Genomic DNA, 17,369 nt, shown 5'->3' on the forward strand with positions numbered 1-17,369 from the left:
TACATTTGTTCTAAATCATTGTATTAATTCTACTTTTTTGTTAGTTTTTTTTCTTACTGGAAAACAAAAAATTATGTAGGGTATGTTTGTCTTAAATAATGTACAAAAGAAGTATTCAAAACAAACCAACATTTTCAAATTCACCAAGTATCCTGCGTCATAAAAGATTTTAAGGTGTATTTGTCAGCTATAGACACATACCAGGCATAACATTATGACCACCTGCTAAGTATTGTGCTGGTCCCCCTTTTTGCATTCAATGGGGCCCCAATCTGAGCTACAGTCTGTTGGTTTAAACCACGCAATCCGTCCTTTTCTGTGAAGAGCACGTTTGTGCATGAGTGAGCCTTGGATGCCCACTGCTGTTCCCTCCTTGGACCACTTTTGATAATAAGTGACCACTGCAGCCTGAGAATAGCCCACAGGAGCTCTGACGCAGTCGTCTAGCCATCACAGTTTGGCCCTCATCCAACTTGCTCAAATCTTTAAGCTTGCCCATTTTTTCCTGTTCCTAATACATCAACTTTACCCATATGGAAAAGATATATATAAATCTTATAAAGTTTGTATCTGTCTTGTGTGAAACTTGTATGAAAAGCATATAAGAGTGAAAACAGATATAAGATCCCTTGAAAAATTATATAATGAAACTTGTATGTTTTGGATACTTACTAAAACAATGTATGAAAGTAATGAGAAAGTGGCCACTTTCATGAGTAATCACATATAAGTTTTTACTATTTCTTTTCCATATGGGTAAAGGGACAAAACGTCCACCTTCACACTAATATAGCCCACCCATCAACAGGTGCCATGATAAAGTGATAATGAGTGTTATCCACTTCACGTCATCAGCGGTTATGCCCGATCGGTGCACATGCATTAGGAAACATGGCTGCCCTGTACTAATATATTGACACACGTACGCAAACTCTATCTTACTTTACTGTCAGTGTTTTATTATATTCTATATGTTCCATTTTAGGGCTGAACGATATATCGCATTTGCGATAATATCGCGACATGATCAAGTGCAATTTTCTAACCGCAAAGGCTGCGATTATACTCTGGACATGTCCAAATTCATGGGCTGCATCCTCCTGAGGCCGCATTTGTAGACCGATTACGTCACAGCGACGCACCGAAGGCTGTCCAAATTACTACCATATCCCAGAATTCATAGCGCGGCCCAGCCAAACTCCAGTTTCCAGCAATGGCGGCCGCTACTAAGTTTTAAAATTACTCATACTAATCTTTCTGGGTCACAAAATAAACTTTTAACATATTTTCAGGCGAGAAAGTAGTTGTGTAAACATCAAATATCTGCTCGGTTTATCAAGATATCCCATATTTGCAAAAGTGCTTCGACGTTTTCAGAGGCGTCTGCTACCCACCAGCTCGACAGCTAGCCGGGAGCTCGAGGGTTACTGATGCGGCCGAGAACGGCACAACTCCCGGCACATCATTTTCAGATCACCGCGGACTTTCGCTGCTCGGGTTAAACGTAATATATAAGTCACTTAGACAACCTAAAAATGTTATTGTTGGGCTTTTTTCAGTGTTTTGTTTGTTCGTGAGTAAATCGGTTTGGCTGAGATTAAAGTTATTAGATTAGATAAAATAAAACTTTATTAATCCCCCGGGTGGGTTCCTCCTTGGTTTTCACACAGCTGACTAAACGTCAAACAGAAAACTTATTAAACAGAAGTATGAGACAGTCGAGAATTTACACCAGTGTCTGGTTATATTTTAGATAGCAAGAAGCAGACGGCCGAGTTTATTAAACTCCACCGAGACAGCGGTGACGCTAATCAGAAGGCTAGACCGTCCAATTTCACGCCTTTAAACTTTAAAGGCGTGTTTGTGTGTGTGTTTATACAATTGCTATTATGTTTGCACTTTATGTGTAATGTTACTGACTGCAGAGATCAGTAAGATGTGTGTATTTTTTATTTATTAGTTTTATTTATTTAATATTATTTTTTAATTGAATGACTGTCTAGTAGTTCACAGATGTCGAAAAACTGAGTGTGGTAAAGCCACTGATTTTGTTTATGTATATTTCTGCAATCTGCACATTGTACTGACTTTCATTTTAATGTTTACACCAGGGTTCCTTGTCAGCACTTTATGCTCAGATGTTTGTAAGCTAAAAATAAACTATTGTGTATGTTCAAATATACTGTTGTGATTGAAGAAGTTAAATAAAAATGTCAGTCATCAATTCATGCATCACCTCATGTCATCATAACAGAGGTCTGTCTTCCAGGAAAGAACAGTTTAAAATTAATGTAATATAGTATTGGCCATACTATATGATGTATTGCTTGTCTTTGTTTAATAATACAGAAGACAAAGACCTTAAAAAATAATCGCATATCGCATCGCAATCGCAATATTGGGGCAAAAAATCGCAATTAGATTATTTTCCATAATCGTTCAGCCCTATTCCATTTGAATTTAGACTTTTATAATGAATTTAGTAATACAGTGTGGATAGTTTATATTGTTCCAGTGATATTGAGATGTTTCTTTTTCAAAATTTAGAGCAAAAATTCAATCAGCCATATTGAAAGCCCATGTTTATCCTGTCCTTGTGTGCCTTCCTGTCATGTTTTTAGCTGCTTCCCAACCTCTACCACCTCGGATCAGCTTCCAGAGAGGAGGTGAATAGTACTTCAGTAGGTCCAATTCAGGAGAAACTGGAGTCTATGGCCGGGGAGGTGACTGCTGTCATGGACCAACAGCTGCAGGTTGGGCCTTAACGGTCATAGATTAGTAAAGTCTGTGAAATTGCATATTAAATGTAGGCTCATGAGATCAGTATGACAGCTGTCATCTAGTAATTTAATCAGATCCATCATTACATTTTCCTCCCTGCTGTCTCTTTAGACGCTATTGGAGACCATGATGGATGCAGCAGAGTCTCTGTGTCCTCATGTGATGAAGAAGAGTAATCTTCGAGTAGAGCTGATGAAGGCCAGCTCAGCTAGGATGGTTGTACCTAAAAGCTTTGTTAGCAAAACCCTCCTGGAGCAGTCTGGGGTAGATATCATCAACAAGATCAGGTGTGTTTGGAGGCTTCATAGTTTAAGCATTTAAGTCTGTTGTGACCTTACAGCTCCCCTCACCTTCTCTCTCTGTGGCAGTGAGGTGAAGCTGAGTCTAGCGTCCTTTCTGTCCGATCGCATCGTCGATGAGATTTTGGAGGCTCTTTCCACGTCACAGCACGTGCTGGTAAGATTAGAAGCGACTGTTTTGTATTCATTAATTAACAATGGCTAGAGGGGGAAAAGTAAATGTTGATTTAAAATTATTTAGTATTTTCTCCCCTATTGATCTTGTCTCATCCTGACTCTTCACCCCTTCTGTTTGCTTGCCTTTCAACAACTTTCCTTCTTCTCTTTACATCTTTTGTCTCTCTTGCGCGCTATCTCATTGTTTTTCTTGTCACCGGTCGTCTCAGGCGGATCATCTGGTACGCCGAGGTCGCCCCTTGGTGCAGCAGGAGTCGGTGGACCTGGATGTGCCGGAGGAAAAGATTCCAAAAAGGGCATCGGCCGAGATACTGGAGGCTGAGAGGCTTGAGGATTTGGAAACATGTATGGTAGGTTATGGTGGGCAACAGGTGAGGGTGTGAGTGTTTAATTAGAATTAACGGCTGACCTACCTAAGCAAAGGGAGGCAGTGGTTCTTGCTCACAGTTAGCTGTAGCTCACAAATACACCTGCCTTAAATTTAACCTCTACCTAAAAAATTAGTTCTCGTCATCTTTACATTGACCATCATTAATTCTAGCACAGACTGAAAAACTTTTGCCAAAATGCTAACAGCACTCTTGGCTGTTATTGGCTCATTTTTAATGCAGGTGAGTAAATAGTGTAGAAAGGCTACAAAACTAGGCTGGAGTTTGATTTGATTTTGATTTGATTTTATTGATTAGCATTCAAATTCAAATCTCAGTGAAAACAGTGAGAAAAAAAAACAGTGAAAACAGAACAAAAATCTACCATAAAGAAAGAAAGCATGAGACAAGGCTAATCAAAAGGTATTGGCTGAAGCATTTGCTTATTACGCCAACCCTTTTCACAAAATATCTTTTTGTATGCAGCTCCTGTACACAGGGCTTGAAGAAAATAATAAAACAAAGCAAAAACCAAACCAAACAAACAAACAAACAAACAAAAAAAACAAAGAAAAAAAAAACTTTCCACCTTAGATAAGTAACTACATCAAAGCAAAAGAATCAAGAGGTTGGTTTTTTTTTCTCCTTTTTGCACTTTTCATTCTTGATTTATATATTTTTCTAATACTCTATTTTTAAACATGTTTTTAAACAAGGAAAATGAACCACACCTTTTTAAATCACTGTCATAACTATTCCACAGTTTAACTCCTCTAACAGAAACACATCTCTGCTTTATATTTGTCCTTATCTTGTTTTTTTTAAAGAAATCTGTTCCCCTTAAGTCATATTGACTCTCCCTGACTTTGAACAGTTTCTGAGTACTGGGGCAAAGCAAGTTATTTTGTGCTTTATACATTATCTGTGCCATTTTATATTCAACTAAATCATAAAATATCAGGGTATTCAGATTAATAAACAAAATGTTAGTTGGTTCTATATAGTTTGATTGGTTTATAATTCTTATAGCTCTTTTTTGTAACTTGAAAATATGAAGAGTGTTCGTTTTATATGCATTACCCCATATCTCCAGACAATAAGTCATATATAGAAGCAACAGAGTACAATAAAGTGTGTATAATGATTTTTTGTTCAGGACATGCTTTGTTTTATAGAGAATAGCAATGGTTTTTGACATTTTTGTTTTCACGTGGTTTATATGAGACTTCCATCTCAGCTTATCATCAATTATCACTCCAAGAAATTTATTTTCGTACACTCTTTCAATTTCAATTCCATTAACCCTTATTTTAGACACATTTTTCACTTGTCTAATGCCAAAAATAATCAATTTTGTTTTCTTTATATTTAATGATAACTTATTTACATCAAACCAGTTTTTAAATATATTTAACTCCTTTTCCGCTGTAGTCAGAAGCTGTTCTAAGTTTTTACCTGAGCAGTACAGAGTGGTATCATCAGCAAACAATACACATTTTAACAGTTTGGAAACACTACATATGTCATTTATATATAATATAAATAATTTAGGGCCCAGCACAGAGCCCTGAGGAACACCACAAGTTACCTTCAACTGCTTAGATTTTACATTATTGAATTCGACATATTGATATCGTTCATCCAGGTAACTTTTCATCCACTTGTATGCTATCCCTCTTATGCCATATCTCTCTAGTTTATTCATTAATATAGAATGATCAATTGTATTGTAATGTATGTTTGCACTGATTGCCGATCACGCTTCAACTGAGTCGTCCTCGGTCAGAAGGAATGGTACTCCACAGTGATGTAGTTCAAATAACTTTACTAAGGAGGTGGCAGATGACATCAACAGGATGTACAGCGTTGGTAGGGAGGCATTATAGGATTCACATGCAGGTAAAGGGGGTGTGAGTGTGTCTATGGATGTGTGTGGTCATCTGTAAACAGAAAAACAAACATTTGTATAAACCACTATGGATAGCAGTGTACCCCTTCTACAGTACTGTGGGTTTCCAGCGTAATGTTATACAATCTGCCATAACCTCATGGCCACTAGATGGCACCCTAAGACCATAAATGAATTTCTGGCTCGTATATACATTGGCAACCCAGACCTCTGCCGATTACAACGATTCAGAGAATAAACATAGTAAATAGTTACATCCGCCTACAACCACAATGCTTGACAGTAAGTCGTATATGAAATGAAACATGGGCTGAACACAAGGCTGCCTGTAGTAGGCCAAAAAAACGCATCTTAGCGATAGCAACGGGACTAGCTTCTTACATAGCAAATTACACAGATAAAGTCAAACAAGCATCACTCTCATCTTACAATACTCACATGGTAAGCACGCACACAGTATTAACTCACACAGGAATGCAAGTAAATACGTTATCCTCCGACACACCTCTCATCTGTGCAGAACTGCGCTGAACACGTTCCCAACCGGAAGTACAGATACCGAGGTGCATCATGGGTAACGTAGTATAAACAGTTACAATGAACAAGCGGACTTTTAACATGTATCAAACGCCTTTTTAAAGTCTATAAATACACCAACAGTATATTCCTTATTATCTATTGCATTAGATATCCCTTCAACAAGTTCCATCACTGCCATTGAAGTGGACCTTTTCACTCTAAAGCCATATTGGTTATCGCTTAGGAGATTATGCTTCTCCATATATTTATCAAGTCTATTAACAAAAAACTTTTCTAAAATTTTTGAGAACTGTGGGAGTAGTGATATTGGCCTGTAATTGGTAAACTGACATCTCTCTCCGTTTTTATGGATTGGAATAACTTTTGCTATTTTCATTTGTGAGGGAAACACACCAGTTTGAAAGGACAGATTACAAATGTATGCGAAAGGTTGCACTATATATTCTATAATACTTTTAACTAATATCATGTCAATACCAAAACAGTCAGTGGACTTTTTATTTTTAAATGTCTTCACAATGTTAATTATTTCTCTATAAGTTGCAGCACCAATAAACATGGAGGACACATTCTGAGTAATATGTTTATTTAGGTCGTTATTATTTCTTGACTCTGGAATTTCTTTTGCTAAATTAAAGCCAACATTTAAAAGAAATCATTAAATTCATTTGCAATGTCTTTAGTTTTATCAAGCACAATATCTTTATCTTTTTTAAAAAATTCTGGATAATTCTTATTTTTTGAGCCCTTTTTGATTAGACTGTTTAATATCCTCCATGTTTCTTGTGTGTTACTTCTACTTTGCTCCAATAATTTGTGGTAATATTCTTTCTTACTTGTTCTTATAATATTTACTAATCTATTTTTATATAACTTGTACTTTATTTCAGCATCTTTTGTCCTCTGTTTTATGAATCTCTTATATAGATTATTTTTCTTTTTACATGCATCTTCTATCCCCTTTGTGATCCATGGCTTATTTGATCCGTGATGCTTTCTAGTGATTTTCATTAAAGGACAATGTTTAAGTTCACTACCAGCAGTGCAATATATATTATTTCTCCCAGCCAAACTGGAACAGAAGCAAGTGAAAACAGTCTTTTATAGGCCTCGAGTTAAGAGGTGAAATATTTAGCAGTGTCCGTTTTTTTTCTGTTGGCAAAACAAAGATGATAACTGTAATCATCTGGCAGAAAAGTGTTGGTGCAGTCTGCTGTGGGGAAAAGCAGCAATTCCTCCTGTCCTCTGTCTTCCTCTGGTTCCATAGTTATCTCCACGTTTTTTTCTTCTTCTTCTTAAATCTTTCCCCTGCCTCCCTCTCCTTCCTCCTCTGCTTCCTTTCATTTTCCTCGCTTGTTCTTCGTTAGGCCTTACTCTGTGTTGTCTCCCTTTCTCTTCAATCTTTTCCTCTTTTCCTTCTTCTCTTTTCCTCCTTTGCTCCATGGAGATTCTGTGCTGCACCAGTGTAAGTAATAGTGGACTGCCTCGCTCGATTCTCGTTCCTGTCCACTTTTCTTTGCTCTCACTGTTCTTTTCCTTGTCCCTCACTCTCCCCTGTGCATGCCTGCTATACAGTCCTCACTGGGTTCTTTTACAATTTGGTGTATGAAGAGTGTTTCCTTAAAAAGAAGCAGTAGAGCTTCCCTCATCCTGCCACTGTGTTTAAGGATAAATAATAAAGATAACATTTCAAACCCCTTTAAAATTTTAGAGATTTGTCAGATTAACCAGTTGATACTTTGGTTTGTTAACTAACAGTATGAGCTCCAAGTCTGAAGAAAACTGGCCTACAATATTGTTATTTTCTTTAAAATATGTTCTAAGTTAAATATACATTTGGCTTCTGGAGATCCGATATCATCTTGTGGCACTGAGATACGAGTAAATAAAAGCAGCAGTCAAGACTTCGGAGAAGGGGTGGACAAAAAAATTTATTAAAGGGCCACATAAGACTCCGGGATTGTTGTGGAGGGCTGCAGCAATAAGCTGAACTCAGTTCTGCCCAATATTAATTTTTATCTCTTCATAAGCTTGACGGTTAAACACAGGAAGCTATAATATCTGTTATTGAGTTTCAACGTTAAGGAATTAGAAATATAAGATGTGGAAAACATGTTAACGGCTCGCTTGTGTCGCGTTATGACAGATGTGCTGTTTGTTCTTTTGTTCACTCTTTTTGTACTTGCACACAGTTGTTGCTTACGTGGTTTTAAAATCTTCAGCACTCATCCACTCGTCACTTATAGAAAATAAAGTTTTCATTTTAGTTCACAGTTGCTACAAGTGTAACTTTTCCTCCTGCAGATGACTCCAAAATCCAAAAGGAAGAGCATCCACAGCAGGATGCTGCGACCAGTGTCTCGTGCCTTTGGTTAGTACTTCATATTTCTGAGTTTACATGTTATAACACCACGTTCTCTTAAATTGAGATTATCATGCTGTCTTGCTGCTTTAGGCTATACAAAGCAGAATAATTCTAGTTTTGTAGTTGGATTAATTTTTTTTTTACCTTTTGTGATTTTTATTTCTTGTTTAGTTTTTATTGGTTGGAAATCTTTAGTTTTACTTAAATTTGTGTTAGTTTTAGTGTTTAGTTTAGTTATAGAGGACACATGCCAGAGGCAAGATTTAGGAAAATATTTAGAAAAATAGACGCAAAGTTTCAAATATGTCCAATAAACCGTCATCAGCTAAGTCATGTTAACTTTCTTTGTTTTTTCCTTTTTTAAAAGACAATTTTCCAAGTTCCCAAAATCATTTCATGTTGTTAACGTGTCATAAAAATCTAGTTTTTATTTTTTTTATTATAGTTAAAATCTTTTTTTCATATCTAGTTTGAGTTTTTCAGTTTGTAGTTTTAACTGTAATAACGTTAATAAGAAGTTGACTTGATGGGGTTTTATTTTTTATTTCTCTGTATTTGATCCTATAAAATTACAAATCTACAGAGATGGAGTTTGACCTGGACAAAGCCCTAGAAGATGTCCCCATCCATGTGGAGGATACTTCAACTTCATCTCACACTCCATCCACTCCATCTATGGTGCTGCCCAAACTGGAGCCATGTCCCACAGGTGTGATGGTGGAGCTTCCATCTGAGGAAGAAAAAAAGCTCCAGCACTTCACCAAACTCCGACCTCGGAGGAACAAAAAGACACATTCCAGCAAAGTACCAGTGAGTGGTCAAGATGGGTTTCTCAAGTTTACTTCAAGGCATTAGTGAGCTTACATTTGTCTCAAAATAACATATAAGACCTCTTTAGATATAGTCCAGTGCAGTTGATCTGCTTTCTGTCAGATGGTCCAGAAAATCTTTTTTCTTTCAGCAAATCAGCAGCACTCCATCTCAAGATGGGGAACAGAACGGCCTCATGGGAAGGGTGGATGAGGGTGTAGATGAGTTCTTCTCTAAAAAAGTCACCAAGATGGATTCCAAGTAAGGACTGTACTCTTGTCTCTTTATGTTTTTATCCACTGAATACATAAGTTGAAATGGGCTTCATCTTGACATTTCTAATACTCCTCTCTTATTAAGTCTTTCTCTCATGTGTCCCTTTGTCCGTCGTGTCTTTTCTCAGGCGTTCCCTGAAGAGTTCAGAATCTCAAGATGGCGAGAAGAAAAAGAAAGGAGGATTTCTAAATCTCATCAAACGATCCTCTAAATCGGATAAATCAGACAAACTGGATAAGTCTGAGAAAATCCAGGCCACTTTAACATCCTCTGGTCCATCACCCTCTGCACAGCCATCCGTCATCCCAGAGGAGCCTTCCTCACCGAAGGTTGCAATTAAGAGCCCAGCACCTGAGCCGAAGTCGAGGTGAAGATGAAGACTAAAGCAGAATTATATATATATATATATATATATTTTTTTTTTTATATTCCTCTGTAACCACTCCCAGCTTTTTTGACAACATTTCCGTCTCCACCACAGAGACGCCTCCAGTCGCTCACAGCCCACAGACTACAGCAGCAGCTCAGACCGCTCAGAGGAGCTGAGGACACCAGACTCCATGGACGAACCCTGGGAGGGTTCAGATGGCAGGGGGAGTCCTCAGGGAGGCAAGCGGTATCCTGGTGTGCAGATGATGGGCAGTGGGCTCCTAGCAGAGATGAAAGCCAAGCACGAAAGAAGAGCGTACAAGGTAAAGTGATGCCAATTAAACCAAAAAATAAAGAAACTACACAAAGTACATGAAAATGGGGCACAGCAATATGTATGATGGCTCTGTTTCAAAGATGAAGACAAAGACTTGAGGCAAATCCAAAAAGACTTCAACTCTGCAGTTCTGTCGCACATATACAAGCTTAATTTAGTGAGTAAAAAGTCTTTGAGTTAAGAATGTATTACAGAGCAGTCACACACATAAACATGCCGAACTAATCCTGCAAACATCCTGCCAGTGGAACCAAATAGCTACTGCTCTACTTATTTCTTTGATTGGTGATATAATGAAGCGGTTTAAAGTTGATTCATATGTTTGGGCTTTTAAATGGGTAGAGAAGCACACAGGGATTAAAATGCGTTAAAATATATTTACACATTCCAGGAATTAAAGTCATTGTCTATGCTAATTGTTTGTCTATAAATGTATACACACATGCACACACATTTTTTTTTTTTATTTTGTCTGTATTTGGATTTAAAAGGCCTTTGGTTCAGATGCCCTTCCTCCTCCTCCTCCCCCTTCACCTCCTTCTCACCCTCACCCCTGACACTCGTCACGCCTCACTCCACCCTGGGTTCAAGCCCAGTCTCTGAAGTTGAGCTAAAGATATTGCCTTAATAAGCGACGCAATAAAAGAAGATGAATATTTTTTTTAAATGGGACTTTCCTGTCCTGTCACACTTCATTTAGTGGATTTCCTATTTGTCTCGCCTGGGCCATTTTCACAGCTTTTTTTTCCTCCTTCCTCTTGGTATACCCTCATTTCTTGTCAAAACACAGCCTATTTTTTTTTCTTCTTTCATATTCGAGCAGTGATAATCTTTTTACTTGTTTTTGTTTTTGAATGTAAAGCAATTCGTCCTTGTGGCTAATTATTGCTCTGTAGTTGGGTGGGGCCCTTACATGGCATCAGTTTTGGTATTAGGGTTGTTCTTAGCTTGTGAAAATAATACTGCAGTTAATTTTTAATCAATATTGTTTTATTTAAGTTTATTTAAAACAAGTCTTATTTAGCAGATAAATGGAAAAATAAACTGTAAACTGTAGTTTTAATAAGTTCAGAGGATCCTGATCAGTCAATCAACGATATCCCAGTACACCCTTGTTGGTGGTGCTTTTTTAAAAAGAGCATATTTGGATTCAAAGCACTCTAGGTTATGAGCTTCCACTTGTCAAAGCTCCTTTATTCAACAGTCACTAAGTGTGACGTCCCCGCTGGGAGGATGTGTAAAATAAGAAGCATCGAAAATCAAAGGCATGCAAGGACCCTGATGACCTCAGGCTGCTCACAGCACCTGACAACATGTTGACATAAAAACACAAACAAGCCTCTCTGCCAGAGGGCAAGGTGAGAGTAGCAGGAATGGAAACAAGTGCAAAGTTGAATTGATGGAAACATGAAATCAAGCAAAATGACAAAATTAAGACGAAAAAGAAGGCCGATTTTATTTTTTTCTGTCATGACTCACAGCATGACATAAGTGCTGTGAATATTCTACCTACATAGATTTCCCAGCCATACAACTACTCGTCCCGCACGTCCGTCTGCTTTCTCCACTCTGACATATTTATTTCCCCTGGTGTGTATTAAAAATAGAAAAGGAAAAAAGAGAAAACGGAAAAAAATGTATTTTGATTCAAAGGGGGAAGAATTAGTGTGGCAGCACCAGGGATTAAACTAAAAGTTTGCGCACCGAGAGGTTTGTGGTATTTGCATCATTCGGGGGTTTCTGGGTCTTGTACCTTGTATCAGTAGCACTAAAGCTTCTCCTGCTGTACGCCGCTTCTGGTTGGCTTCCTGGTGTGTGTATGGTTGAAACTGAAAAACTGCAATTGCATCTGTGCACTTGAGCCTGATCTAAAACTATTCAGCTGTTTTGTGTAGTGATCCAGTGTTTATTTGTTTTTTTCGTCTGCTCTAGTCTTCCAGCCCTGACAGACCTGACAGCAATACAACAGGTGAGCTTTTTTCTTCTTCATATACCTGAAATTTTAGAGGAGAAAGTTTAAGAATCTTTTTGATGTTTCCAGTACAATAAAACAATAAAAAAACAGATTTTTCTTTTTCATTGTTACACGTGTAAAACAGCCAAGCCTCAACCCACCACTCCAGAAAGCAGGTCTCCAGGTGGTTCTGTTAGTAAGCCCGACCCTGCTTCTCCAGAGAAGACCTCACCACGCGGTGAGACTAAGCCAGAGCCAGCTCCTCGTCTCAGAGCTACATCTTCCTCGAGTTCCCCAGGAGGACCAGTAAGTCCCAAACCACCGGTGCCACAGGGAGCAAAGCCTGCTCTGGCTGCTCGACCTACAATCCCGCAGAAGCCGAGGACCACGAATAGCAGCAGGAGCATAGGTACTGTCAAACTCTGTGCGATGTTTTATTTTGTTAGGTATGTATCCATACTTAATGCTTAAAGATTGTTTTCTCTTGCTTTGTTTTTTCTTCACATAGATGAGAGCTCAGATTCCACCAGCAGTGGCAGTGTGTCTCATAAAGCCACAGGTCTTCCTCCAACACTGAAGAGGGTGCTATCGGAAAAAGGCAAGGACGGAGTCTCCACCAACAAAACCACTCAGGAAGGTACGTTTCTCCTATTTTGTTCATGTTAACACATTAAAGAAAATAGATTTAGAGCCTCACTGAAAATGCAGTGAACTGTCAGTCATCCCCGTATAAATACATCAGCTGTTACTTTTTTGTCTCCTCGTGAAGTTGGACAGACTGGTGGATGTTTGATCTCGCTGTCAGGATCTGACACAGTGTTTGCTTCCCCTGCGGTCTCGTATTTGCTATCGTGCCGTGGAGGCCGCTGCTGTATTTTCTACAAAATGACAGATGTGACACTGACAGATTCGGGTCACAGCTCTCACAAGGCTCTCACTGCCTTTGATCTACTATCTATTATGTAACACTTACACATAATTATTAATGTGAGAGTTTGTATTTGAAACCCTGGTCCAGTGGCCAATCTTCAAGTGACCTTTGACAAAAGTTTTCGTTTCAAACATGAATACTGGGTAGATCCCAACATTTAAAACGTAAAGCACTGCCTTTATATTCCTTATGATGATTGTAAATTCAACTTTATATGAAAAAAGTAAATGAAATGCAACATCACAGAAAGAAATAACTCGGAAAGGTTCCAGAGTTGCCTAAAGGAGGAGCTCAGTTTAGTAGCCACATAAAGAAGTCATTGATTTGAATCTAAATATGACACAAGAAGGAGCTGAAATGTAGTCCCTGTTGTTATCTGGTTGTTATCTGGTTGTTATCTGTTCCTGATGGAGGAATCCACACAGTGTGTTTATTCAAACTACATTTAAACAGCAATGTTAACTTCTGTTCAGATTAAAGTCCCAGTTCACCAGAAGCCTGAAGCCACTGTGGTCCAGTAAGCGAAGACTACAGACCGTCTTCCCCCTGGTCTCAGTCATCTCACTGAACTTGCCCATATTACTGTCCAAACACCTCATGTTCCCCATGATGATCACTCAACAGCTCCGCCTCTGAAACTCTGCACTTTGCACTTTCCTCCAGATCTCATCTGGGATCCCAGGCCTCGCTCCAGGCACTGCAGTTGTCAGCGTGATCTGCTGGTCAATGTAGTGCAAAGTAAAACCACTAGTAAACTTTAAAAAAAATGTAATTTTGCAAGATTTCAAAAGCAAAAAGTTGCCATTTTGACTCAACATAATGATCACAATAAGCAAGAAAAATCAACTTCATGCAGGCTACCACTCAGAAAAAGTGTTGTGAGTTTGGAGTGAGATTCTTTTTGAAAGTAGATACAAAGTACAGCTCCTGAAATATGCTGAAACTACAAAGACGGGATCAAAGCCAATATTCAAACTGTGGACAGCATAAATCTTAATCCCTAAAGTGAGTTTATGTATTATTAACTGAGTGTAGGGCTGCCGTTGAGAATATTTAAAATATTGCAATTTTCTCTCCATTTCTTAATGGAACATATGGAACGCCACTTCTTTCATTCCCGTGGGACCACAGAGCTTAAATTCATTCATGTCAACTCAACCAATCATATGCCATGGTACTGAATCTTACTCTTCAAATTGCACAGTCACAATGGTCTGTTGCCAGTTTAGAAATATGGTTAAAAAAGCTAACTATGCTTCTGCTCGAGGCTCTGAGCTAAAAGGTCCAAACATAGATAGCTAAAATGTTACAAGTTCTCTTGATTTAATTTTATTTTCGCTTTCCTTTCATAGTCTTATAACTTAATAATATCATTATTACAGCAGCAAACATGGTTATTTTTTCCATTATCCTACTGTTCAAAAATAACCATAATATAGAAAGAGAACCGAGGTGAAAATAAGCAGCCATCAGTCCTTGTGGGTTAGTCACTAAACAATAAACAGCTAAAACTGTTAAAGTTTTCTTCTCTTTCTTGCTTCATTATTTCTTCTCCTTTTATCTCCACCAGTGAGATCTATGTTGGACTCTGTTCAGCGATCCAGCCCTCTCAGCACCAACTCTGAAGATCACAGCTCCTCCAAGAACAAGGACCAAAGTGCAAACTCAGACAAGGACAAAGCAGCAGGCAAGAAGTCCTCAGACTCTGGGGAGGAGGCAGACAAAGACTTTATTTTGATATAAGTAAAACAAATTGACGTAAAACGCCTGTTGACAAGCTTCAAATTTACATTGAACGAAGGAAGGCCCCCACAGGGCAGCAAACCTAACTGTTGTTTCTTTTGTGTTAGAGCTTGTACCTGTAGGTCCTGTCTGACTGCAAAGTACAACAATCATATTTGGTTTGTAGTAGTTTATAAAAAGAAAACCTCTTAATTTAATCATGTTTAATGATGGGTTTTAACTCCTTGGTTATCTAACCTAACCCAAATACTTTACTATGTCGCAAAAGAGCTTCCTTCTCACAGACAGCCTTCTCTCTCCTCTCTAGATCACACTATTGATCTCTGCTTTCAGGTAAAAATCTCATGTCTGGAACTTAAATAGAAATCTTAAGTTTTCAAACCACTAAAAATGATGCATGACATTTATACAAAAAAGCAGAGAGACTGTGAAAGTGTGTGTACGTGTAAAATCTTTAACTTGAGTCTTTCTGTTGTCTGTTGCCATAGCTCGTCTCCGAAGGACCAAACACGCAATACCGCTCACGTCACGATTACTGTACTTTACCCATACAACCAGACCAGGAATCAATGGCGTTTGTTTTTTTCAATATATTTTTACAGATTTTGGTATATACAATCTTCAGCATGTGCAAAGGACTTTTTGGGGACTTCAACGGTGCCTGAATCCATTATGCAATTCGTGTTTTTTTTACAGGAATATACAGGTTTCAGCTGAGACTCTAAGCAAAGACAGAACTCAGATATATTTGATGTACTTTGACTTACTCACAGGGGACTAGCCAGACTACACTGCAGGACTGAGGGATAACTCTAAATCAGTGTAAAGCAAACACACCACCTGGACTCAAGTTAGACTCACTGCAAGAGCTGGAGTGACAGTGCGATGTGTTTAACCTGAACTTTATTGATAATCAGTATGGCTTCAGCACTGTTAAATAATACTGTTCTCTGTACGTAAACACTGTGGAAAAATATCTTATTTGCTGTTTTAAGGGGAGAGGATACCACTAAAGTGCAATACAGAGTTTGATTGTATACATTTTGGCCAAATTTCTGTGTTTATAACAAAATTAAATTCTTACTAAGTGTTCCTGAAAACAAATTGCAGCCTTTAGTCGAAATGTTGAGACTCTGTATTGCTCTTAAAGATAAAGAGGGCTCCTTCCTTCCAAAAACAGACTAATGTTATTCATTGAGTAATATTGACATTCCTCCAAAAGAAAAGCCCAGGCTTTGAAAATAACCTCATCAGTTTGTCCTCTGTGTAAAAGCAGGATACAGGAAGGAAATCCAGCCTTCAGACACTCTTCTTCCTCAGCATCTTCCAAATTTAGTTCACTTTTACTTTCCACACAGGACGGGGGAAAAATCTCAAGCCATTAGGTGGCAATCATAATGCTTAAATTCAAAAAGCAAGCAGTGCCTAAAGTGAAAGTGAACTGAAGGTAGCAGTATTTTGACCACGTGGACCTTCGGGCTATTTTGTACATACCATTTTCAGGATCTGACTGAGTCACATTAGCTCGGGTCTCAGGCCAAATTCTTCTGATTTCTCTCTTCTAAGAACAAGCAGTGACCTTTTCACACTGATACAGTTTGCAAACTTTCACAAATACATGGTGCTTTTGGACTCAATAATCTTCAGAATTGAAAAAAAGTAAAGAAAACAGTGAAAATGGCAAAGGATTTGTGAACAGCTCATCTCTCCATCTGCACGTGATGCTGTTTTTTTTGATACTGGACCGTGCAGTTTCACAGACGTTGCATAAATGGTTTGATATCCCACTCATGCCACGTCGGTTTTTAGTGGCCGATATGCTTCAGTCAGCCCACTCTTCCTGAGTGTGATGCTGCACTGTGTTGCCAGTTCAGTCTTAAACAGATGCCTCTGTTTTTATTTCGAGCTCTGCAGTCACTCGGTCTGACATAATGTCAGCATCACACTCTATAAACACCGGTATGTAAACTCCAACCTTTTATATCGCATTAACTACTTATTCTGCAGGTCGAGCTGTGCTCTATTGTCATTTTGATATGTGCGCTCAAGATTGGGTCTTCATGAACAGTGTGAAAGGGCCATGGCTTGTATTTATGTTACTGTGCAAGAGCCTAATTCAAGTCAGGGCCAAAGGTCTTACTGGTGCACCTTTTCCATATATTATGGTGTCTTCTGATGTCTTTTTTCTAGGGTTAGGTTTTGCTTCTTTGTCACTAATCATGGACTTGAAATAACGTCTCTGCTGTATATAGTCTTGTCCCTAAGAGCTGCTTTGATTTTCAACACTCAGACTTCACTTTTTGTCTCAAAGGTGTTCACGCCTATCTAAAACAAACAAAAACAAAAAAAGCACTACTTTGCAATATGCTGCAAGGAAAGGATCCGGACATCTGTGGTGTCGCGTGAAAGATAGTTTCCAGTTTCCTTCCAAACTTGAGTGTCCACATCGTTTCTGTTGGTGGGAGAAACATGAAAATAACTCGTAGCATTAAGTTTAGACCTCGGTGTCT

The 17,369-nt window shown here is 38.5% G+C and overlaps 1 protein-coding gene across 1 annotated transcript in view; it reads left to right on the forward strand.

The window, feature by feature from the left end:
• LOC147318756 (F-actin-uncapping protein LRRC16A-like) overlaps positions 1–16,894 on the forward strand; it is a 72,760-nt gene extending 55,866 nt beyond the window's left edge. Inside the window, exons 26-38 of the mRNA XM_086310840.1 lie at positions 2,622–2,753; positions 2,893–3,068; positions 3,150–3,237; positions 3,467–3,607; positions 8,379–8,445; positions 9,023–9,249; positions 9,401–9,510; positions 9,653–9,892; positions 10,007–10,217; positions 12,164–12,200; positions 12,331–12,594; positions 12,694–12,822; positions 14,687–16,894. Of these exons, the coding sequence (XP_086166966.1) occupies positions 2,622–2,753; positions 2,893–3,068; positions 3,150–3,237; positions 3,467–3,607; positions 8,379–8,445; positions 9,023–9,249; positions 9,401–9,510; positions 9,653–9,892; positions 10,007–10,217; positions 12,164–12,200; positions 12,331–12,594; positions 12,694–12,822; positions 14,687–14,859 (1,995 nt within the window). The 3' untranslated portion in view covers positions 14,860–16,894. The remainder of the gene's footprint in view (positions 1–2,621; positions 2,754–2,892; positions 3,069–3,149; positions 3,238–3,466; positions 3,608–8,378; positions 8,446–9,022; positions 9,250–9,400; positions 9,511–9,652; positions 9,893–10,006; positions 10,218–12,163; positions 12,201–12,330; positions 12,595–12,693; positions 12,823–14,686) is intronic.
• Positions 16,895–17,369: the final 475 nt, after the last annotated feature.

This window comes from Aulonocara sp. 'chitande type north' Nkhata Bay, linkage group LG11 (genome assembly GCF_057382095.1).
Source record: "Aulonocara sp. 'chitande type north' Nkhata Bay isolate Kocher_YH1m ecotype deep benthic linkage group LG11, A_spYH_male_GT1.1, whole genome shotgun sequence".
In the NCBI taxonomy this organism is placed as follows: domain Eukaryota; kingdom Metazoa; phylum Chordata; class Actinopteri; order Cichliformes; family Cichlidae; genus Aulonocara; species Aulonocara sp. 'chitande type north' Nkhata Bay.